We start from the raw sequence: 20803 nt of genomic DNA, 5'->3' as shown, positions 1-20803 counted from the left end.
TCTACCATGGATAACATCTGAACTTATTAGCACCTTCAAGCAGAGAGATAGGGCATGGGCTGTGTATCGTAGAACAAGGGAACCTGCCGACTGGGAGAAATACAGACTGCTTAGAAATAAAAGTAAAATCATGACCAGAAACTCAAAATCAAACTATTACAACGTATCCCTTACCCAGGATTCTAACAATCCTAAACAATTTTGGAAAAAAGTAAAAACATTAACCAATGCATCCGAAAAAACTGATCATCATAATTGCGACCGTAGGTCGCAGTTACTTGCACACTATCCAAACCTCCACCGGCTGTCCCTCCGTCACTCCCTCCGTCACTCCCTCCGTCACTCCCTCTGTCACACGTCACACGTCACACTTTTGCCCTGCTCATATCTCTGCAACCGTTGCCCCGATCCATGCCAGATTTTGCACACACACTCCTTGCCTGCCAAACTACAACCTCCAAGGACCCCCGGAGTTTCGGGGACCCCCAGGTCCCTGGGGGACCCCCAGGTGTAAAAAATTACCAAATGTGCAAAAATGACCAAATGACCACCCCAACGGGGCTGCTCACGGGGCATTCCCGGGGACCACCCACTCCTGGTGCTCCAGAACGGATGCAAAAGTGGTGGCGCCCCCAGTGGAGGACCCCCTGCCACTGCAGCTCACATAAAATGCCGTAACTCGGGCTAGGAGCGACCGGGAGAGCCGGGGCCGGTACCTATTCGTCCGCCTTGGCGGCGCGGAGACCCCACCCCTCATTTCTCACATGGCCCTCTAGCGCCACCATGAGGCCGATTCAGATTTTGCCCTAAAATCACGAAAATCACTACACAGTATGTCTACACTCATGTCAACAACATGGATCAGGAAGATTTTGGAAAAACAAATTTTTGCTCTATTTATGGAGATAAGCGACCAACGGTCGCTTATCTCCCGATTAGGGAGTCTTACTGGTAAGTTAAAAGTCAACAACACAATACTACACAATCCTCTCTTAGTAGCTCAAGCTTTCAATCAACATTTTTCCTCAGTCTGTACTCCTACTACGCCCGCTTCCTATGTTGTTTCTAACAATACACCTCCCTGCCACAGCACATTTCATTTTAAAAGAATTACACCTGTTGAGGTTCTGAATGCCATCAAAGACCTTAAAGTAAGCAGTGGCCCCGGCCTAGATGGTGTTGAAAGCAAATTCCTTAAACTTGCTCAACACATTCTCATGTACCCTCTCTGTGATCTTTTCAATCTATCTCTCTCAACCCACGACATACCCTCTATCTGGAAGTGGTCACGTATCACTCCACTGCACAAAGCTGGTAATGAACTGGATCCCAACAACTACAGACCAATCTCAATTATCTGCTCAATAGCTAAAGTTTTTGAAAAATTAATTTATATTCAACTGTCCAATTATCTTTCTAAACACAATATTCTATCACCTTCTCAATCTGGTTTTCGTTCAAATCATTCTACAACTACTGCTCTAATAAAACTCACCAATGATATTTACTCTTCATCAGGCAATAGCGAACTCACAGGTGCAATTTTCATAGACCTTACCAAAGCATTTGATTTGGTTGATCACTATCTTCTACTAGACAAACTCTATTCTATCGGACTGTCACGTAATGCCCTACTGTGGTTCAACTCCTATTTACATAATAGAAAACAATGTGTTGTCATCCAGGGCAGTACTTCAGATTTAGCAGTGCAGGAACGTGGTGTGCCTCAAGGCTCAACCCTAGGTCCACTTCTCTTCTCCATCTTTATCAATGATCTTCCTTCAATCTTCTCTGACTGTAATGTTCAACTCTATGCAGACGACACAGTTATATACACATCAAAAACCAACTTATTACAAATTCAGTCATCACTTCAACTAAACTTCAATACTCTTGAATCATGGCTTTCAGATAATAAATTAATAATCAACAAAACTAAAACAAATACAATGCTCTTTGGGACGGCTCAGAATATTAAATCACAAACTCAAAATCAATCATACAATATTTCTTGTCTTGATGGTACAATACTGCATAGAGTTGATCAAATTAAATATCTTGGACTCTGGCTTGATTCATGTCTATCATTTAAATGTCATATCGATCACATCATTAGGAAAATCAACTTTAGCACTGGTGTCCTCTACCGTAACAAAAAATGCTTTACACATACAGTCAGAAAGAAACTTGTTCAACAACTCATACTTCCAATTCTTGATTATGCTGATGTGGTCTATCAAACGGCTCCCAAAACAAACCTTCTTCCACTTAACTCAGTTTATAACCGTTTATGCAGATTTGCTCTTGATTCTCCATATATGACCCACCACTGCACCCTGTATGAAACTCTCAATATACCATCTCCCACATTAAGAAGACAGCATCACTGGCTGCAGTTCATTTTTAAATGTTATCACTTTCATTATCCACAGTACTTAAAACAATATTTCGAACGTTTGACTACCACACATCAGCTAAGACATTGTTCACAGATTTATTTTGAAGTTCCGGTTGTGTCGACATCAGTTGCTAAAAAATCATTTATGTTCAAAGCTCCTTCAGATTGGAACAACCTACCTGTTCATATCCGTTCAATAACATCTTTTAAACTGTTTAAAACCACACTGTCCTCTCACTTTGAGACCACCTGTTCATGTTTTAACTAATCATCATGTTTTGCTCATTCATCACTACAATAGATCTATAACGAAATGATTATATATGTGCTATATGTGTACTTTTGTGGCTGTTTGTTGTGTATGTTTTGTTTTGTTTTGTTTACTGTTTTGTTTACTGTTCTGTTTGTTTTGTATGTTGATCGAATTGTCTGTACACTTCTTGTCTAAATGTGAAAAAAAGTGTATTTTGTAGAAGGAGCTCCTTGAAAACGAGATGGTTCATCTCAAGGGGTTAATCCTAAATAAAGAATTTCAATATAATTCGAGAATTGGCACTTGCCAAAATCCAACATCTATTCTCGAATGTCCATTTGCCACAGAATATCCTCACTGAATTGAATGACAAGACGTTTGGTGAGGGGCTGGTTCAGTCTTAATACCCACTCCACCCGTGCCATCCTCTTTCAGCCCATCAGGGAGGGTGGTTTGGGCGTACCGAACATAGAGTGGGTTTACACCGCCACCAGAACCAGCCACCTCATCAATATGCTGAACAACGATGACCCTACGGTCAGGGAACTGGCCCGCGAGTCACTCATTCAACATATGCAGCGACTTAAGTACCATCTGCGCTGGAGAGTGAGCCGCAATTCCTTGGATTCAAGAGGAAAGCAAATGGTAAATAAGACATTAAAGCCGCAGGATTCGGTGTGCGGTCTGATTGGATGGACCTCAACGATCTATGTCACCGCTCGGGTCTGCAGTTGAAGTGGGCGGTGGCCGACAATACAACTGTTGCGCTCAACAACCACATCATCACAGACCCGCGCGTCTATGGAGACACCCCTGACTGCAGCTGCCAGCCAGGGGCGGGGTTAACGCGGCGGAGCGTTCACTCCGCCCGCCGCGTTCACCCCGCCCCCTGAGCTGCAGTCAGGGATACTTGCGGTTGCAACTGACGGCACACAATATGATGTTGTGATTGGCTTTTCCTCTTCAAACCTTTATTGAACAAGGACTAACAACATCCCCCAAAGTAACTTTTAATAATAAATAACAGTACTGCATTAATTCTTATTGCCTTTAATAATAAATAACAGTATTGCATTAATTCTTATTGCCGAAAATTCCAAGTAACTTTTAATAATAAATAACAGTACTGAGGTACCCCCCTGAGGACCAGTGGTCTGCGAGAGACCTCAGTGTGAGTCAGCCGTCCTGCGGGGCTTTCTCACCGCCGACCACGGGGCGAGGTCCGTGACTGACCGTGAGTGGTGGTCTCCCGCGTCCGACTGACCACGGAGCCGCTGACCCCCGCGTCCTCTCACGGACCTCCAGCGGAGGTCCGTGAGAGGTGCGGGGGTCAGCGGCACGGTGGCCGTGAGTAGCGAGCTCGTGGTCGGCGGCGAGAGACCCCCACAGGGCGGGTGACTCACGGCTACCGTGCGGGGATCCGTCGACCCTCCACCGGGAGACCCGATGGTCACCTCGCCTCGCCGATGACCGTCACCTCGCCTCGCCGGTGACGGTCAGCGGCTCCGTGGTCAGCGGCGGAGGTCTCGCCGCTGACCACGAGGCCAGCGGCGGGGGCCTCGCTGCTGACCACCGGGGTGTCTCTCACCGCTGATATTTATTATTAAAAGAAACTATTCACTATATTATTAATATAGAAACTATTTACTATATTATTATTATTACTATATTAAAATAAACTATTACTATATTATTAATATAGTAAATAGTTTCTTTTAATAATAAATATTCTTAAAGAAACGTGTTATTTTCCTGTGTTCAATAAGAATTAATAATCCATGTAGCTGTAGTATTCTAAAAACGACTGGGCACCGGTGGCTGTGTTGGGTGGCGAAAACAGCCGATCTACAAGCCCACAAAGCGTTGGGCTTGCTATGCGTTTTGAGCTTGTAGGTCTGCTGTTTTCAGCGAGCAGAAAAGGCAGAGCGAGTGGATCTTTAACCCACACCGGTAAATGTAGAGTGGAGCGTTCACTCCGCCCCCTGAGCTGGCTGGAGCGTTCACTCCGCCCCGCCGCGTTCACTCCGCCCCGCCGCGTTCACCCCGCCCCTTGCTGGCAGCTGCAGTCAGGGATACTTGCGTCTATGCACGCGCTACCTATGAGCAGGACGGCACGCATCATGAACTGTCAATCAAATCTGCGACTGCAAGAGCCTCCATTCTAGGAATTAATCGATCACACAGTGCACAGCACTGGACCAGTCTGAGGCTGCAGGGAAAGCTGGCTCTTCTTCCCTTCGCTGACCATTCACTGTCACATTCAGTCCTCTCAAACAACACCATAGGTGAGGACATTCTTATTTTCACCATTAAAGCCCGTTTACAAGTACTGCCAACCAAGTCCAACTTGGCAACTTGGTATCCATCAGAACATGACCCCCACTGTATCCTACACCCAGTTCCACATGACAAAGAGACAGTGGCACACATCTTAAATGGTTGCAGCTACTATAAAGGACTGTACATAGCCAGACACGACCGTCTGGTGGACCTGGTCTCAGACAGGATCAGAGAAGTGCAGGAAAGGACAACAAAAATGTATAAACACAGTACTGTAACACTAGACTGGTTTGATCACAACGACACACATGTCAATTCACTGCAAGATATTCCAAATACCCCAGATATTGTGTTCATAAATGAAAGTAGAAAAACTGCTACTATCCTTGAAATAGGCTGCCCTTTTGATTATATGAACATTTGTTTTACATCCAAACTAATGAAATATCAGCCTTTGGTGGAACGTATTATGGCTTTGGGATATAACTGTCAACTTATTATCCTTGTGTTTGGGAGTCTGGGACACGTTCACAAACTCGTGCTCCGCGGCCTGCAATTGGGAGGTTTGCAAAAGACTAACGCAAAAAAGCTGGCCAAGTACTGTTCTGTCTCAGCTATAATGGGCAGTCTGTCTATCTGGAGAAGGCGATGTTTCGTTTATCCCTGAGAGTGTAAAAAAAAAAAAAAAAAAAAAAAACATCTGTAAAATGTCTGTATAGTATGTCATCATTGTGATATCTTGTTTTCCTCTGTGTGTTAATAAGCATGTGCAGCAGCTGTAACTGGTATGACCATACAATGTAACCTTCTTCTAACTAGTATTTGGAACTAGTATTTGGATCTGTATTGCGCTTCTTGTGCAGATCCAAATAAAATAATTCAAATGTGTGTGTGTGTGTGTGTGTGTGTGTGTGTGTGTGTGTGTGTGTGTGTGTGTGTGTGTGTGTGTGTGTGTGTGTGTGTGTGTGTAGTGCGTGTGTGTGATGCATGATGCATGCACATGCTTATCTACACTTTGCATGTTTGTGCGTGTGTGTTTGTGTGTGTTTGTACATGGATTTATGTGTGTGCATGCATGTCCATGTCGACACGTGTGTGTGTGTGTGTGTGTGTGTGTGTGTGTGTGTGTGTGTGTGTGTGTGTGTGTGTGTGTGTGTGTGTGTGTCGCACATGTGTGTCAGAAACCAAATGAGAATCAGCTTTATTGTCGCATCACCGGTTTACTTGTAAAGAAGTGGATGAAATTCTTCTTGCACACTCATTTTCATTTTGTTGTTTTCGTGTGAAGAGAGAGGATAGAGGTAGAGTAAGGCAGGACAGAAAAGAAAGGAAACCAATCATTTAAATCTTGAGAGCTAAAATGAAACCAAATGGTCCATTTGCTCAAGAGTTAAAGATCCATAAGGGTCCATTTGGTTGCTAACTCCATCATTTAGGTGGAACCCCCTCAAGGACCACTGGTGGTCCCTGGACCACTGGTTGAAAACCATGACACAGGGTCACATACAGTACCTGGCATACGCGGACCTGATTTGTTTATTTTTGGTATACAGTCCTTTTAATTTGACTAGGGATGCAAATTATTGATTATTAATTCATTAACTGATAGTTTATAACCTTATCGATTGATTAATGATTAGTTGATAAGCAGCGTTTTTTAGGACCAAGTGACCAAACATAAGAGGAGATCTTACGGCAATTAATCGAAAATCGATTAATTGTTAACCCTTTTTTAACAAGTTCGGCTTTATTTCAATCCAATACAATGTTTTTTTTTTGCTATTTTACTTACCCTGAGCTGCTTGTAGAGATGTGGGTGGTCCTGGCTCGTCCTACGCTTTCCAAGTGATTCTAGATGGTCCGACGATTTATTCCATTGAAAATGGTTTAAAATAAAGTTTAGAGCCCCCCCAAAAAAACTCAATCTATACTGTCGGCGTCGCGACGTATTCCGGGGTGCCTATCCCGGACTAGTCCGGGATATTTAATAAAATGAATTAATTAATCGGAGGCCTCAACAAAGCCCCGGTCTAATTTTCCATCCATGGCCGGGGCCGCGACTCATACATCGGCCCGTAATCGGGCAACGCGGCCGCACCACTCCAATACAAACTCACATCTTTAGAGACTTTTTTCTCTGAACTGTGTTCCCAGTGCAGCGACAAAGTTTTTTTGCGACTAAAATAGCTTCAGATCGGGCTTCTAAAAAATAAAGAAGCTAATAGCTAACTGTTAGCTAACTTCCTCCTCTCGTCATCCATAACAGTGGATGCAGTGAAATCACAAGCCACTACTGCCTCTGTAGACGGATGTTAGAGCGAAGGCCTATACAGAAATGTCTGGCACTCTAGCGGCACCTTGTGGCCCGGGCACAGTATGAGTTAACATCCCTAATTTTGACTTGATCTCAGATTTCCCTATGGGACTTTCAATTGGAAAATGACTTCCGTGACCCTGGGGTAGCGGGAGTGACGTCAGGACTTAAGCACTCTATTTGAAAATAGCTGATCTACAAGCTCACGGTGTGTCGCACAGCAGGTAGATCTGCTATTTTCACAAATCTTGGAATTTCTACTTCATTTTTAGTTGCAGATTTTCAATCACAGTTGCAGTCACAGTGCGGGAGTTCTTATGTAACATTATTATGCATCATATTCCAGTCCATTCATGAATATCCATTGTTAGTGGTGTCGTCTTGGGTACTTTATTCAGTCAATTTCTCCCATTTTTCGAGGAATAGTGTCTCTTGCAATCTCACTCAATTCATGAGTTAGTTTCTCCATCAAAAATGTCTCTCCACAATGCTCAGCCACTGCTCACACATTTGAGGATCTGATTTGTACCTTAGACTTGTTGCGACTGTAGGTCGCATTTACTTTGGAAACCTGCAGCTCATGTGCGTCAGTCAGTCAGTCACGCCTCATGTCACGCTCCATTATGTCCAACACAGAATTCATTTGCAAGTGTGACTCGCGTGAGTGACAGCATACACTTGCAAATGAATTCTGTCCTTGTCCCTTTCAAGCCCACATGTTGAGATCCCTGATGTCATCAATATTAAGCCCATATCTGGGAATGCCCGTATATGGACATATTGTGTCAGTCTCTGTTGTTTCAGCACTTAGGGCGTCTTACTGGTACAAATCTTTCTGAATCTTGAGGTTGTTTTTTCCCATATCGTCGTTGTCGGGTGGAAACCTTCTATGTCCAAAACCTTCCCTTTTTTGTTATTTTTATAAACGATTTAAACGAGTGAAAACAGCAGATCTACAAGCACACAACGCCTCGCATCGCATCAGATCAGAAACAGCAGATCTACAAGCATCGCAGAGAGATGCTTGTAGATCTGCTGTTTTCACTAGTTTTGTGCGAAAGTCTTGTATGATGAAGCAGGGCTTTACTTTACGAAAAAACGTACACATTTGAAACTTGGAGAAGATACAAGGTTTCTGCCCGACAGTGACGATATAATTATCTTCCAGGGAGTTTGGCCGATGGAAGGTGAGCAGCCTGGCGGTGGAGAAGCGGGAGGGTCCAGCAGGGGGCAGCGGTGGTCTGGCTCTGCCCCTGGACCCAGACTTCATGCACACCATCCGCCTGCTGGGGCGCCGGCCCAGCCTGCAGACAATCACAGACAGCATCATCAAGAAGTACGGAACGCACGTGCTGCTCGCCGCCACGCTGGGAGGTAGGGACCATTTACAACTAGAAATACTGTTCCTACGAAACAGTGAGGGCTCGCTGCTCCCTCATTGGCTAATAGTGGGTTGGCTTAACACAATTATCGAAACGAAGCGGATAAAAGCGCCAAACTTTTTTTGAGGCTTCTTTAGGAGAGTCAGAAATTTTGAGGCTTCTTTAGGAGAGTCTAGAAATGAAAACGATGGTTTAGCACTGAGTCGTAATTTTTCACCGTTTTTTGGGTGTTTTTGGGGGGCATTTCTAGCCCAAGGAAAGTTTTTTGTGCAAAACAAATACTTGCAATGGATTCAGAATCATGACAAACCCCTAGTTAGACCTCTCACATCCTACTTAAAGCAGATTCTTTTTCTGGGTATTTTCCTCCTGTATAGAAAGTCGATGGGAGCCCAACTTGATATGGATAATTCTATGGATAAACTTCAAAATAAAGTTTGGTACCCAAGGCTAAAAGAAGTTTGGCACTTTTATCAATACATCAAATGCATAGAAATAGTTAATCTAAGAAAAATGTAGGTAGACCAGGCTCCTATTCAGTAGAAAAACGTTTAAAAAAAAACACAATTTTGGTATTTTAGGGTAGGCAAGTGCTATGGTATGTGCTATGGGCTTAAGTGGAGCCTGAAGAGGTGAGTCTTCAGGCCACGGCGGAAGGGACGCAGCAGGGGGTGTCATTTGGCGTCTCAGGGGATGGCATTCGCCACCCCCCTACTGTTAACATAACCTCAAGTTCATTTATTTTATTTTATTTTATGGAGTACTTACTGGTTTTATCCCTGGATTTTATAAAATCCCTGGAAGGAGCTAAGCTCAACATCTGGCTTTGTCCGTTTGTTCAAAGTTTGTTACGCCCGGGGTCACAGCCTACATCTGGCCTACATGCACGAAGCGCCCCAATGTTGTACGCCCAGGGTCACATTGGCCATGCTTCGTGGGTCGCTTAATGAAATGGACTCATAAATAGCACCGCTTACTTCATCACACTAGGTGTGATTTATTTTTCTCAATCTACTGTATGACCCATCCCTCTGCATATGATGTGACACACATGGAGACACATGACTTTCAACTTGGTTACCCTAATGGGCATGTCATTATTGGCGAACATTTTCTTTTTTTCCTCCAAAATGAAGCATAGCGTTAGTTCATGCAGGACACGTGAGTCTCGCCCGCCAGCTGTCAGCCAGATTCTTTCCTACTCCTCACTCACAGATCATTACATAACTCTGTCTAATCCAATCAGAGCTCTCGCTCAATACGGGAGGCTCCTTTAGATACGGCTTGCATTCACTAAAACGCTGCTCGTCTTTCATTCTGATTTAGGGATCTGCTGCTTCTTAGCTACCTCCTCCACCCCAGCCGCTACCTTTTGGCATAGGCTCAAATACTTGCGATTCTTTTCCCCCATTTGTTGCAATGACTAAAATAGCTAGGAGTTGAGTGCGCTGCCACCCCCAATGTTTATTTTTTCTGAAATGACATGAGTCTGGGTACGATGCAGGGTTGGATTTACTGGAAATTCATGAATCATTAGTGAGCCACGTTGTGTTTTGGGAAGTAGTGGGCGTGGTTGAGTGAAACATGATATGATATATGATGTGATATGATATGACAAAATGTACATTTCTCAAAATCTATTAAAAAAAGAAGAAAAAAAAGAAAGAAAAGAAAATGCTTTAGAGAATGTCCCTGCCTCAGATGCTCCCATACAAGGAAGCAAAAGAAACCTTCAAAGGAAGGCAAATTTACATTTACATTCTCTCACTGGATTATTATTCTCTCTCTCTCTCTCTCTCTCTCTCTCTCTCTCTCTCTCTCTCTCTCTCTCTCTCTCAGCACATATTTAACATTTAATTGCATTTTATTCTTTTTATCTGCGATACCTGTGAAACCTTTACTTGGACTTTATTCAAATTTCCCTTTTGACAAGAGAAGAAAAGATCGGATCGCTGACATTTAGAAGAGCGCAGGAAAAGTTATTTGTAGCGGCAACAAAAGCCTTGGTATTTGTGATTCGACCTACATCAAAGAAATAGAATTCCCTAAAGGGATGAGTGCTCCCTGGAGACGTGCCATGTCGCTGTCAGGCGGAAACCTTGTATGTCCAAAACCGCTATACTTTCCAGGAAATGGAAACAAACAAGAACCTCTCTTCCGATGGATCCAATGCAGTGGCGTCAGTTCAGAAAAAGCTAAGGTATGGCAACATGGCTGGTGTCTTGCACACGTGCAAAGGTGCGCGTGCAAGACACCAGTCATGTTGCCATACCTTAGCAACAGGCATGATACATTTATTTCAAGAAGTACATTCTATTTTTCCCCCGTTTCTACGGTTTGTTCAAGTGCAGCTAAACTTGGCATAAAATAGTAAACGTGGCACAATTAACAATAATGAATTGCACCTGTGCAGCTGACCTGCAGAACCTGGGAATATACCATTTTGTCAAGATGGGGAGAATAAAAGTGTGGATAATATAATTGTAATACCTTGTTAAAGTGACCATTTTGTTAAATTTTGCATTTGTAGTTATTCTAATGTAATTTAACAACATAACCAGCACAGATAGACAAAGAGACATTCATGGATTTATATTTAAAAGTAACAGCTGGCAGCTGCATACCCCTGCCATACCCAATTGACGCCCCTGATCCAATGCATTATGTAGTCTCAAGCTCTTTTTTAATACTTTTCATTGGCTCAATATTTAAAAACTCACCGACTTTGAACCTGCATTCACTACTTTTCTATTTCTTATATATCAACATGAAAACATTAAAATAGTTTATTTATTTATTGTATAATTGACTAAATCAGGTATTAGTCTAATTAACCACTTAAGCCTTGCATTACACTTCACTGTACAATAGCCGATCTACAAGCTATTATTTCTAAACATCCAATTTAGAAAATCATCACACAATGTGATTGTTTGGCTGCCGCTGATTGCTTTTCACGCTGTGCTTGTGGTAATTGTTTGCAGTCCCGTTATGAAAGGAATGCCAGGAATGGAATGCATTTAAGTGTGTTCAAAAATCTGTGCTGTTTTCCACCTCAGGTTAATCATTAGGGCAGAGCAATGCATCAAAAACTAATCCAAATATCCGCAATATTTGTCTGAAAAAAGAATGAAACGCAATTAGATGTTCTTCCCAAATTGTTCAGCCACTATTATGAATTCATTATGATACAAACAAGGGGGTCTGATCAATGAACTTAACACATTACAACCGTGAAAGCTCCTTTGTCATTTTAGATTTTAGCCATGTTTTATATTCTGGCTATTCAAAAATAACAGATACACAAGCTCATTGCGTGTCACTTCATGCCACCTAACGAGCTTGTAGATCTGCTTTAAAAAATTACTTTTTGTTTGTGTGTGTGTGTGTGTGTGTGTGTGTGTGTGTGTGTGTGTGTGTGTGTGTGTGTGCGTGTGTGTGTGTGTGTGTGTGTGTGTATATATATATATATATATATTTTATTTTTTTTTTATTTTTTTTTAAGTGAAAATCTTTTACTCAAATCTTTGCTTCTGGGGGTCCCTGGAACGAAAGTATTTTGAGGTCGGCGGCCAAATACATATCATTTTGGGGGACACCTTGACAAGAAAAACATAAGTCTTTTAAAGAGGTGGTGCCATAGTTTTGTACTTTTTCTGTTTTTCATGTGTCTAGGAGGTTGACAGTACTTCATTAGACCCCCTGGTGTGGTTTTTATGAGCAATTATGTATTCTCTTGGTATTTGTTTGTTTTCTCTTGGAGGCTGCCACCTTGTGATACAATGACATCACAGAATCAACTCCTCCCCTAATTACCATTCACCCAACACTATGGGGTGTGGCTAACTTCAGCTGGGTCACCACCCAACATGACATCCATGCATACTTAATGAACTGGGGGTGTGGCCACATAAAAACCCAATTTTAACTCGTTCTGTATACTTTTTTGGAAAAAATCTTCCTCCTAGTATAATCATAATACCTGATAATCATGTTTTAGAGGGGAGAAAAATCATGGCACCACCTCTTTAAGAAAACCGTTGGGATTTAGAAGACATTTTGTAGAATCGGACACAGACAGGTCTTAATGTCTTAATGAAAAGCCTGATGGATACACAGTAATTTTGCCTAATCAAACAGTGAATGAACAACCATCCGCCCCTCCAGGATGGACAGTACTTAATCACTCCTGCGTTCTTCCAACCTGTCTGAGGAAGACCCTAATGAAGCGTGATAAAGTGCTGCTCCGTCACAAGTAATTAAGTATAACTAGAAGCTCGGCCACCCGATATCGATTTTGTTGATTATAAAGCAATATATTAGATGTTAAGACATCAAAAAGTTGCATAAAAAAATCTGGTTCTCAATTATATTATGAAGCTACAGTACATGAGCAAGATTAAGTCCGTCAATCAATCAATCAATCAACTTTATCACAATTACAGATAAAAGTGAGAAACTCTGACTTATTCAGGCTTTGTAGTTCAAGCAGTAAAAAAATCACACCAGTGTGAAGTGAGCGGTGCTCTATGGGCCGTTCTGTCCGTGACATCAGCTCTGCGTACTTTCTATGACGTTAGTCTCGTGTGAGCTGGTGGTACTGCATACATAGGGACATAGGGACCTACAACACACTAAGTGAAATGTAGGAGCGGTTTGGCACCGCTCAAAAACAATTTAGAGGTTAGAGGTTCTGGAAATGTTGGTGTCGATATATTTTCCCGTTAATTGCCCAGCGCTGCATCCTCTTCCTCTTTGCCCCCCAGGGGAGGAGCCAATTCAATTCAATGTAAATGGCTTTATTGGCATGAGAAACCATACGTTTACATCGCCAAAGCGGAAGTGTACACAGTACAATACAATCAATCAATATAACACAATCAAAATAAAATACGTACATTTGAGATGGGTGAAAACAGTTTTCATGTATGGAGATTACTCGATGCAGACAGTGCAGGAATGTATACACCAGGATCAGTAGTCTTTGATATCCTTCTCCTCTCACAGCAGCTCACGAATCTTGCTGCTGATGTGTTTGCACATTGTTTCACCCAGGAGGTATGGGAGTTTTTTTATCGTTGGTCTTGTTTTCAAACTCTCCTTGGGTGGTTATGATCTGTGGGAAGTATGTGTCTCTGATGTCTTGGTACAGTGGGCAGGCGCTTAGGAAGTACATGTAGCTCGGGTTCCACTTCATTTTGTGTGCAGTGGGTGCAAAGTCTGTTTTCTCTAGGGAGACAATAGCCAGTTTAAGCATCGCAACGGCAACGGCAGATGACAACGGTAACCGGAAATGATCCACGCTCGATAGATAAACCTGCTGTCGCCCCAGCCGTCTCTACTACGGCAGAAGGTCCCTTCCCACGTAGCGCCTACTCCGTCTGCTGCGTGTACGCGTCGCCATGGGAACGCAAAGTGTCCAGTGAAAGGGGTGGAAACCCGTCGCCGCCGAGGCTTTGCTTAACCATTTTGATCGCTACGGCGATTACGTCATAGCAGCCGTAGTCCGCCTGGCGTTGCCGTCCTGAAAATCATTGAGCTTAAACTCGCTAATGTGTGCCTACGGCAGAGCCTTTCTCAATCGCGAGACTATGCTCACTGACAGAGTCTCTCACCATGCTGCTTCCTCTCTGCCCCCCTCAGGGGAGGAGTCCCTCACCATCTTCGTGGACAAGCGGAAGCTGATCCGGGGCCAGGAGCCCTCCTTCTCCTCGGGGGCCCCGGACCCCGGCGGCGCCGGCAGCTACCTGAACGGCACGGGGCCCGTGACCCTGGAGGCCCTGCACCAGCTGGCTGCCTCCTACTTCACAGACAGAGAGAGCACGCTGCGCCGGCTGCACCACCTACAGATAGCATCCACCGCCATACGGGTACGTATGTCTTTGTTGTCAGGTGGAAATCTTGCATCCGTTTGTGTTTATCATTTCAGAAACGATTTAAACTAGTGATCCACAAGCTCAGCTATTTTCACTAGTTTTGAGCGACAGTCTTGTGTGATGAAGCAGGGCTTTACTTTACGAAAATAAAACATACAAATTTGAAACTTGGAGATACAAGTTTTCTGCCCGACAGTGACTTCAATGAAGTCATCTGGAGTGGTGGAGAAAAAGTACTCACATTTTTGACTTGAGTAAAAGTATCAATGCTGCAATGTAGAAATAATCTGTCACAAGTGAAAGTCCGGAATTTAAAATTTACTTTAGTAAAATTACAAAAGATTGTTATGGAAATGTAAAAAGTAGAAAGTATTCATAGTGCTATGAGGCCATCTGATGCCTGATTTACGCTTCGTCGCATGCCAGTGTCTCACGTTGAACCAATTAGGGCTAGCTTCGTTCGCTGGAAATGAAGCCACTTGCGGGTTCTCCTTGAAGCTGCTGTTCCTATTAATGGCCCAGCAGATTTCACTATTTCACCTCCTACTGGTGTCAAGACAATATTAGTAGACATTACCGTATAATTTCTGGACCGGATATAGAAAGATGGCGGGTTTGAAATTGCTGAAAGATAGGCTTAATTTGTGGTCTGTAGAAACCAGTGACACTGTCCATTCCTTTTACAGTCAAACCTAGCTAGGTTAGGGTGCCCACTGGCCTATAGCCCAGTCAATCTGAGGTTTGACCCAAAATAAATTGCAATAGTAATGTTTCAAGGTTTTTTATGATCCTTGGGGTCATCCAAAACACAGGTTAAAAATCTTCCAAAATATTCTTAGTGGATCAAGGTAAATTCAGGGGGTTCCAGTTTGGGTCCCTTCACTTACTATACAGGAAAAAAAAGAAACCTAAAAAAATCTTCTTTAAGTAGCATGCAGTGTTGGGAAAGTTCACTTTAAAAATGAACTAGTTCAAGTTCAAGTTCAAAACTTCTAAAATGAACTAGTTCATTTCATAGTTCATAATTCTATATTTTGAACTAAAGTTCAGGGTTCCCCAAAATTAACTAACTTAGTTCTTTTTCGTTCTTTTTTAACCATAATATTTTTATACTTTTGGCTATTAAAAAAAAAAAAAAAAAAGTTTAGACGTTGCTGCATGCTATTATTTGTCAGAATTATTGACACAGCCCATATAGAACCACACACAGCAATAATTTCATCCAACTTAACATTGAGGTGCCCACAATATTTAGGTGCCCAGTCTTCCTGCACCTTTATTGTGAAGGGCTGAAGGCAGAAGTTTCTAAACCTCGCGCACAGCATGTTTCCACGTTGGTTAAAATAGCTGATCTACAAGCTCACGTTGTCTCGTGGATGCGATGCGTTGTGAGCTTGCAGATCAGCTATTTTCGAAAGTGTGAAAAGTGATGACTCATCACTAAACCATCACTATACCATAGTGTTGTGGGTCCGTTTTTGGACAGAGGAATGTTTTTCGTGCAAAACAAATGCTTGCAATGGATTCAGAATAATGAAAACCACCTAGTTAGACCCCTCACATGCTACTTAAAGAAGATTTTTTGAGGGGTCTTTTTTCCTGTATAGTAAGTGAAGGGACCCAAACTTGATCCCCCTGAATTTACCTTGATCCACTAAGAATATTTTGGAAGATTTTTAACATGTGTTTTGGATGAGCCTAAGGATCATAAAAAACCCTGAATGATTACTATTGCAATTTATTTTGGGTCATGCCCCTTTTTAGCTTAGATTGACTGGCGTACTACCGGTCCAGGCGCACACCACGTAGGCTCTGATGCCTGGCAGCGTGTCGCGGGTTTGAGCCCCGATCCCGACGATCTTTGCTGCATGTCACTCCCTGTCTCTCTCCCCATTTCCTATCAATCTAGTGTCCTAGCAAATAAAGTTATAAAAAAGCCCCAAAAAACATATCTTAAAAAAACTAAGACATTTGCTATAGATCAGCTATGTTCGGCACACACAACACCGTCCCGACTCCCGGGCTTAATCATTTCCACACAGCTGTGTGTTCCGTTTCCGTTCATAACCGCCGTTATCTCCGAATAATAATATCTCCGTTTTTGTTTTGGCATTCGTTTAACCTTTTCAAAGAGACCAGGAAGGTGTACCAAGGAAATAAGCAGAAGACACAATTCCATTCAATTCAGTTGCTCGACTGTGGCGATAATAATAACATATTTTATTCATAGCGCGCTTTTCAGGTATACTCGATTGCACTTTGCATTAATTAAAAATGGCCATTAAGATTAATCCGTTAAATGAATGCGCTTTCCTCTCCGTATAAAGTAGAGGGAATATTGCCTATATCTCTCACAGCTGTGTGGAAATTAGGCGTAATGCTGCGCTATCTGTCGGGAGGGGAAACGCTGCTAATGGTGCTCATGTATAAAGTGCTTGTTCCACCACTGCTGCTGCCTCCTCAGACACTTCATTTGAAGGAGGACCGCTGCTTCCAGTTTAGCTGGCTTTGTTGAGGGATTATTATATTGCACTTCTGTGCAATGTGTTTGGTTTGGGAGGGGAAATGAAGTATGGAAGAATAGTTTACTTTGGTTTAGTTTTTGTATTTTGCCATCTTATCCCCAGTTTCTCTAAAACAGCGCATGGTCTTTGATGGAGTTTTTTAATTTAGCCTTTCTTCCCCCAAGTTAAAGGCTTACCGTAAATTCAAATTATTTTTTTTATTTACGAGCAAGGGGTAGTTTCAGCTCCTGAGCAGTATGAGGGTGCGGGAGGGGACTTTTTCAGCCTTTGCATCAGACATTATTCAAATAAGCTCTGGTTACCCAAACAGTAGGCCAGGACCCATTTGTGGGTTGCAGACACATTTTTATGGGTCCCTTAGTTTTTTGGTTTCATACATTTCGAAAAATTAATTATTATTATTCAAAATATTAATATATATATATATATTCTTTTAATAATTTCATGAAGAAATCAAAGAAAAATCGAAGAAATTCCATAAATTAGAGCACTTAATGTTTAAGAAGTAGTGAAAATAGCTTGTGCCGCGTTGTGAGCTTTGCCCGAGTTTGGGTCTCTCTTTTATGTCACGAGCTAAAAGGTTTGGGAACCACTGCTATACAGTGTACGGTACTGTATATCTATTGTACCTCAAAGTGAGCGATGCCTCTTGTTCGCTCATTCCTCAAGACTATCAGAAGCAAACTGAAGTTGTGCTCTGAAGAAACTTCATTTCTGCAAGTGCAGACATTTCTTTCTGTGTACTGTAAGCAAATATTATACATTCGCAAGACGGAGCAGATCGAGTGAAAGAACCGGACATGTAACGTTGTCGATTCGTCCACCTGTGTAAAAAAAAAAACATCAGTCGACTATGTTGTCATTCATTCGGTGGCCGTTGATGAGTGTGTGTCGCGAAAGTTCATCAATCTAGAGGACATGGCGCTCTCTCTGCCGCAGTCAGTAGCCATTGATGAAGACAAGTTCACGGCAAAGCGAGAATGTGTTCTTCTGATGTGTTCTGCATCAGCCCTGATGGATCGTAGATGGCCTTCCATTCGTTTTGGAGGCAAGCTGACTGTCATTTGGAAGCCATTCTGCAGGCAGGGGCGTCACAAGGGGGTCAAAGTGGGACTGAGTTACTAGGGCCCAAGGTGGAGGGGCCTTAATTATTTTATACTTTAGCTATTGAAAAATAGCAGATCTACATAGCAGGCTTGTAGATCTGTTATTTTTGAAAAGTCGTGAAAATGTGTGCAAATCTTTTGCTTCTGGGGGATCTCTGGAACTAAATATTTTGAGATGGGGGTCCTTCACATGAAAAGGTTTGAGCACCATTGACACAGAAACATAGGTTTTTCAAAAAAACATTTAGAAGGATTTGAAATATTCAAAGACTTGCACACATTTTCATGTTTTTTTTCTTAAAAAATAGCCGATCTACAAGCTCGCAGCATGGCACTCGGTGCCGCGCTGTGAGCTTGTAGATCTGCTATTTTTCAATAGTTAAAGCACACAATAATGCGTAATAATGCGTTTCCAGTCTAAATGATTTAAACCCACTCCCCTTATGAAGAACATTCATGGGGGGCCCGCAGTGAATCATTGTACCCAGGGCCCAGAATTTGGTGCGACACCCCTGCAGAGAGAGAGAGAGAGAGAGAGAGAGAGAGAGAGAGAGGACAGTGAGAAACAGAAAAGAGAGAAACAGGGGAGGGGGGGGGGTAATAAATTGTGAGGGCTGTTGATCACCAGCTGTTATATACAGTATGTCCATTCATTAAAAGACATATGGCAATGGGGTTTCAATGAGAAATGGAAGGCAAGTTGTTCAGCATAAATTTATGCTGGCCTAAGGTATGAGTTGCTGCCAAGCACATTTACGGTTTGCGAACTCCAACCAGGGTTTTATGGCTGTTGGATGTGCGTGTGCGCGCGCGCGTGTGCACGTGCGTGTGTGTGTGGGTGTGTAGAGTTGGAGATTAATCAGCTGTGCGTGCGGGGTTGTTTGATTTCCACCCCAGAATCACCGCTGAATTATTCAGTATAAAAGGAGATGTTGATACGTTCCTATGATGATGATGATGATGCCCTGCAAGCCGCAAAGAATTAACAAGATGAATGCCACATTCCTTTAAAATATATGTATTAGGAGCTGGGATAAATCAACGTTAACACACACATGCACAACATAGAGGTGTATAGATGGTACGCTGTTATAGCCTATAATCGTTAAACCTGATTTATACTGTCTTTGTACTATGCTGTTGGGTGCAGAAAATAGCGCCTTTGCTTCGTTGTGGGCTTGTTGATCTGCTATTTTCAAGGATAAGTATCAATTAAAGGTGATACACCATGAAATTTCACTTTTCCTATTTTAAAACCTTTTTTTGGGGTCCCACTAGCACCTTCTATCCTCACAAAGTCTCATTTCTGACCGTTGTGTCTTTCTCTGGTTTTGAGATGGCAAAGGTTAAAAGTATCCCACGGGTTCTCAAAACAGGCTATCCAGATTTGCTGCCGATTGTGACGTTTAAAAAAAAAATTGGGGGGGTGGCGCAGTTCAGGCCAAAGGTGGTACTGCAGCTGAAATGCTCTGAGAGCCATTCAAAAATGAGAGAGGCTCTCTATTCAGGAGTGGTAATTTAGCTTCAAACCTTTTGAAAAACGTTTTTGGGACATAAACAATATGACATAAATACTTTTTAAATGCATGGTGTATCACCTTTAAACAGGGACATGCAGAGAATGTTAGAGAGGCAGGGGCTGACGTTTCTAAAGGAGCCTTTTTGTGAACATATCGAAAATAGCAGACCTCCAAGCTCGCAACGCGCCACACTGCGACGCGTTGTGAACTTGGAGGTCGGCTATTTTCGGTGCTTGATACCACACTGAACTAAGGATTATCAAGTCAATACTGGAGATGTGACGTGACAGCCTGGATTTCTACACAGAGAGGGCAATTCTTTCAACATAAGATGCTGCATTCAAGTTCAAGAGAGTTGTACAAGGCAATTCTCTTGAATGCTGCCTTCAGGTATGGCATGGAAAGGGGGCGTTTGCATTTCTTTCACCATAGTAAAACTGCATTCATGGTCTGGAGAGGGCACTTTTTACAGGCAGATAAAAGGGCAGGGGCTCAAGCCCCCTTTGATTTCTATGTGCGCACGTGCCTGCAATTAAACATGCGATAGATGGAAATTCAGTCACAAAACCTAAGTCGCATAAGGCAGCAATCGTGTAGTTTGCATTTGCAACATTGGAATCTCGACAAGGCAGATTCTGCTAACAGCAGAACAAAGTGGGATTTTTTCCTCCCCTTTCTTTTACCAAATGGGTTCCCTGATTGGCAACACTGCAACACAATCCCTCCCAGAATGTATTTAGGAGGGAAAGTTCCTTGCCCAACAAAAGCTTAAGCCCCTTGTTAATCGCTCTCATAAAAATATTATCCATATATACCTATACCCTTTAAGCATCAGGCTGCTCCTCCCATGAGAAGAGACAAGTACAGTAGATTTCCTGCCAACTCTCTTGGCAGACCACGTCTGGACATCATTAAAGTTGTTATTCATTATCTCTTGACAACTGGTTTTGTGCGCTGGGAAACTCGGCGTGTGTGCAGAGACCCCAGGGTCAATATGGTACAGAACTCCACATCAATTCAAAGGAGGCTTTATTGGCATGGGATAACACACGTTTACATCGCCAAAGTGATAAAATAAAAACAGTTGAAAAGGGGGAACGTATATACATTTGGAGGGGGTACAGCCTTGTGTAAACCAAGGATGTCAAC

General features: G+C 42.7%; 1 protein-coding gene across 1 annotated transcript in view; it reads left to right on the top strand.

Moving 5' to 3' along the window:
- The window catches only part of LOC308285637 (BMP/retinoic acid-inducible neural-specific protein 3-like), a gene marked incomplete at both ends in the record, with an annotated part of 65209 nt that overhangs the window by 18045 nt on the left and 26361 nt on the right, over positions 1-20803 (top strand). The window contains 2 exons of the mRNA XM_080726467.1: positions 8414-8619; positions 14271-14497. Coding sequence (XP_080582593.1) covers positions 8414-8619; positions 14271-14497 — 433 coding nt within the window. The remainder of the gene's footprint in view (positions 1-8413; positions 8620-14270; positions 14498-20803) is intronic.

Source organism: Nannobrachium achirus (genome assembly GCF_963921795.1).
Source record: "Nannobrachium achirus genome assembly, chromosome: 5".
NCBI classification, from domain to species: Eukaryota; Metazoa; Chordata; class Actinopteri; order Myctophiformes; family Myctophidae; genus Nannobrachium; species Nannobrachium achirus.
Note: the sequence above shows the minus strand (reverse complement) of the source record. Positions and strands in the feature narration are given on the sequence as shown.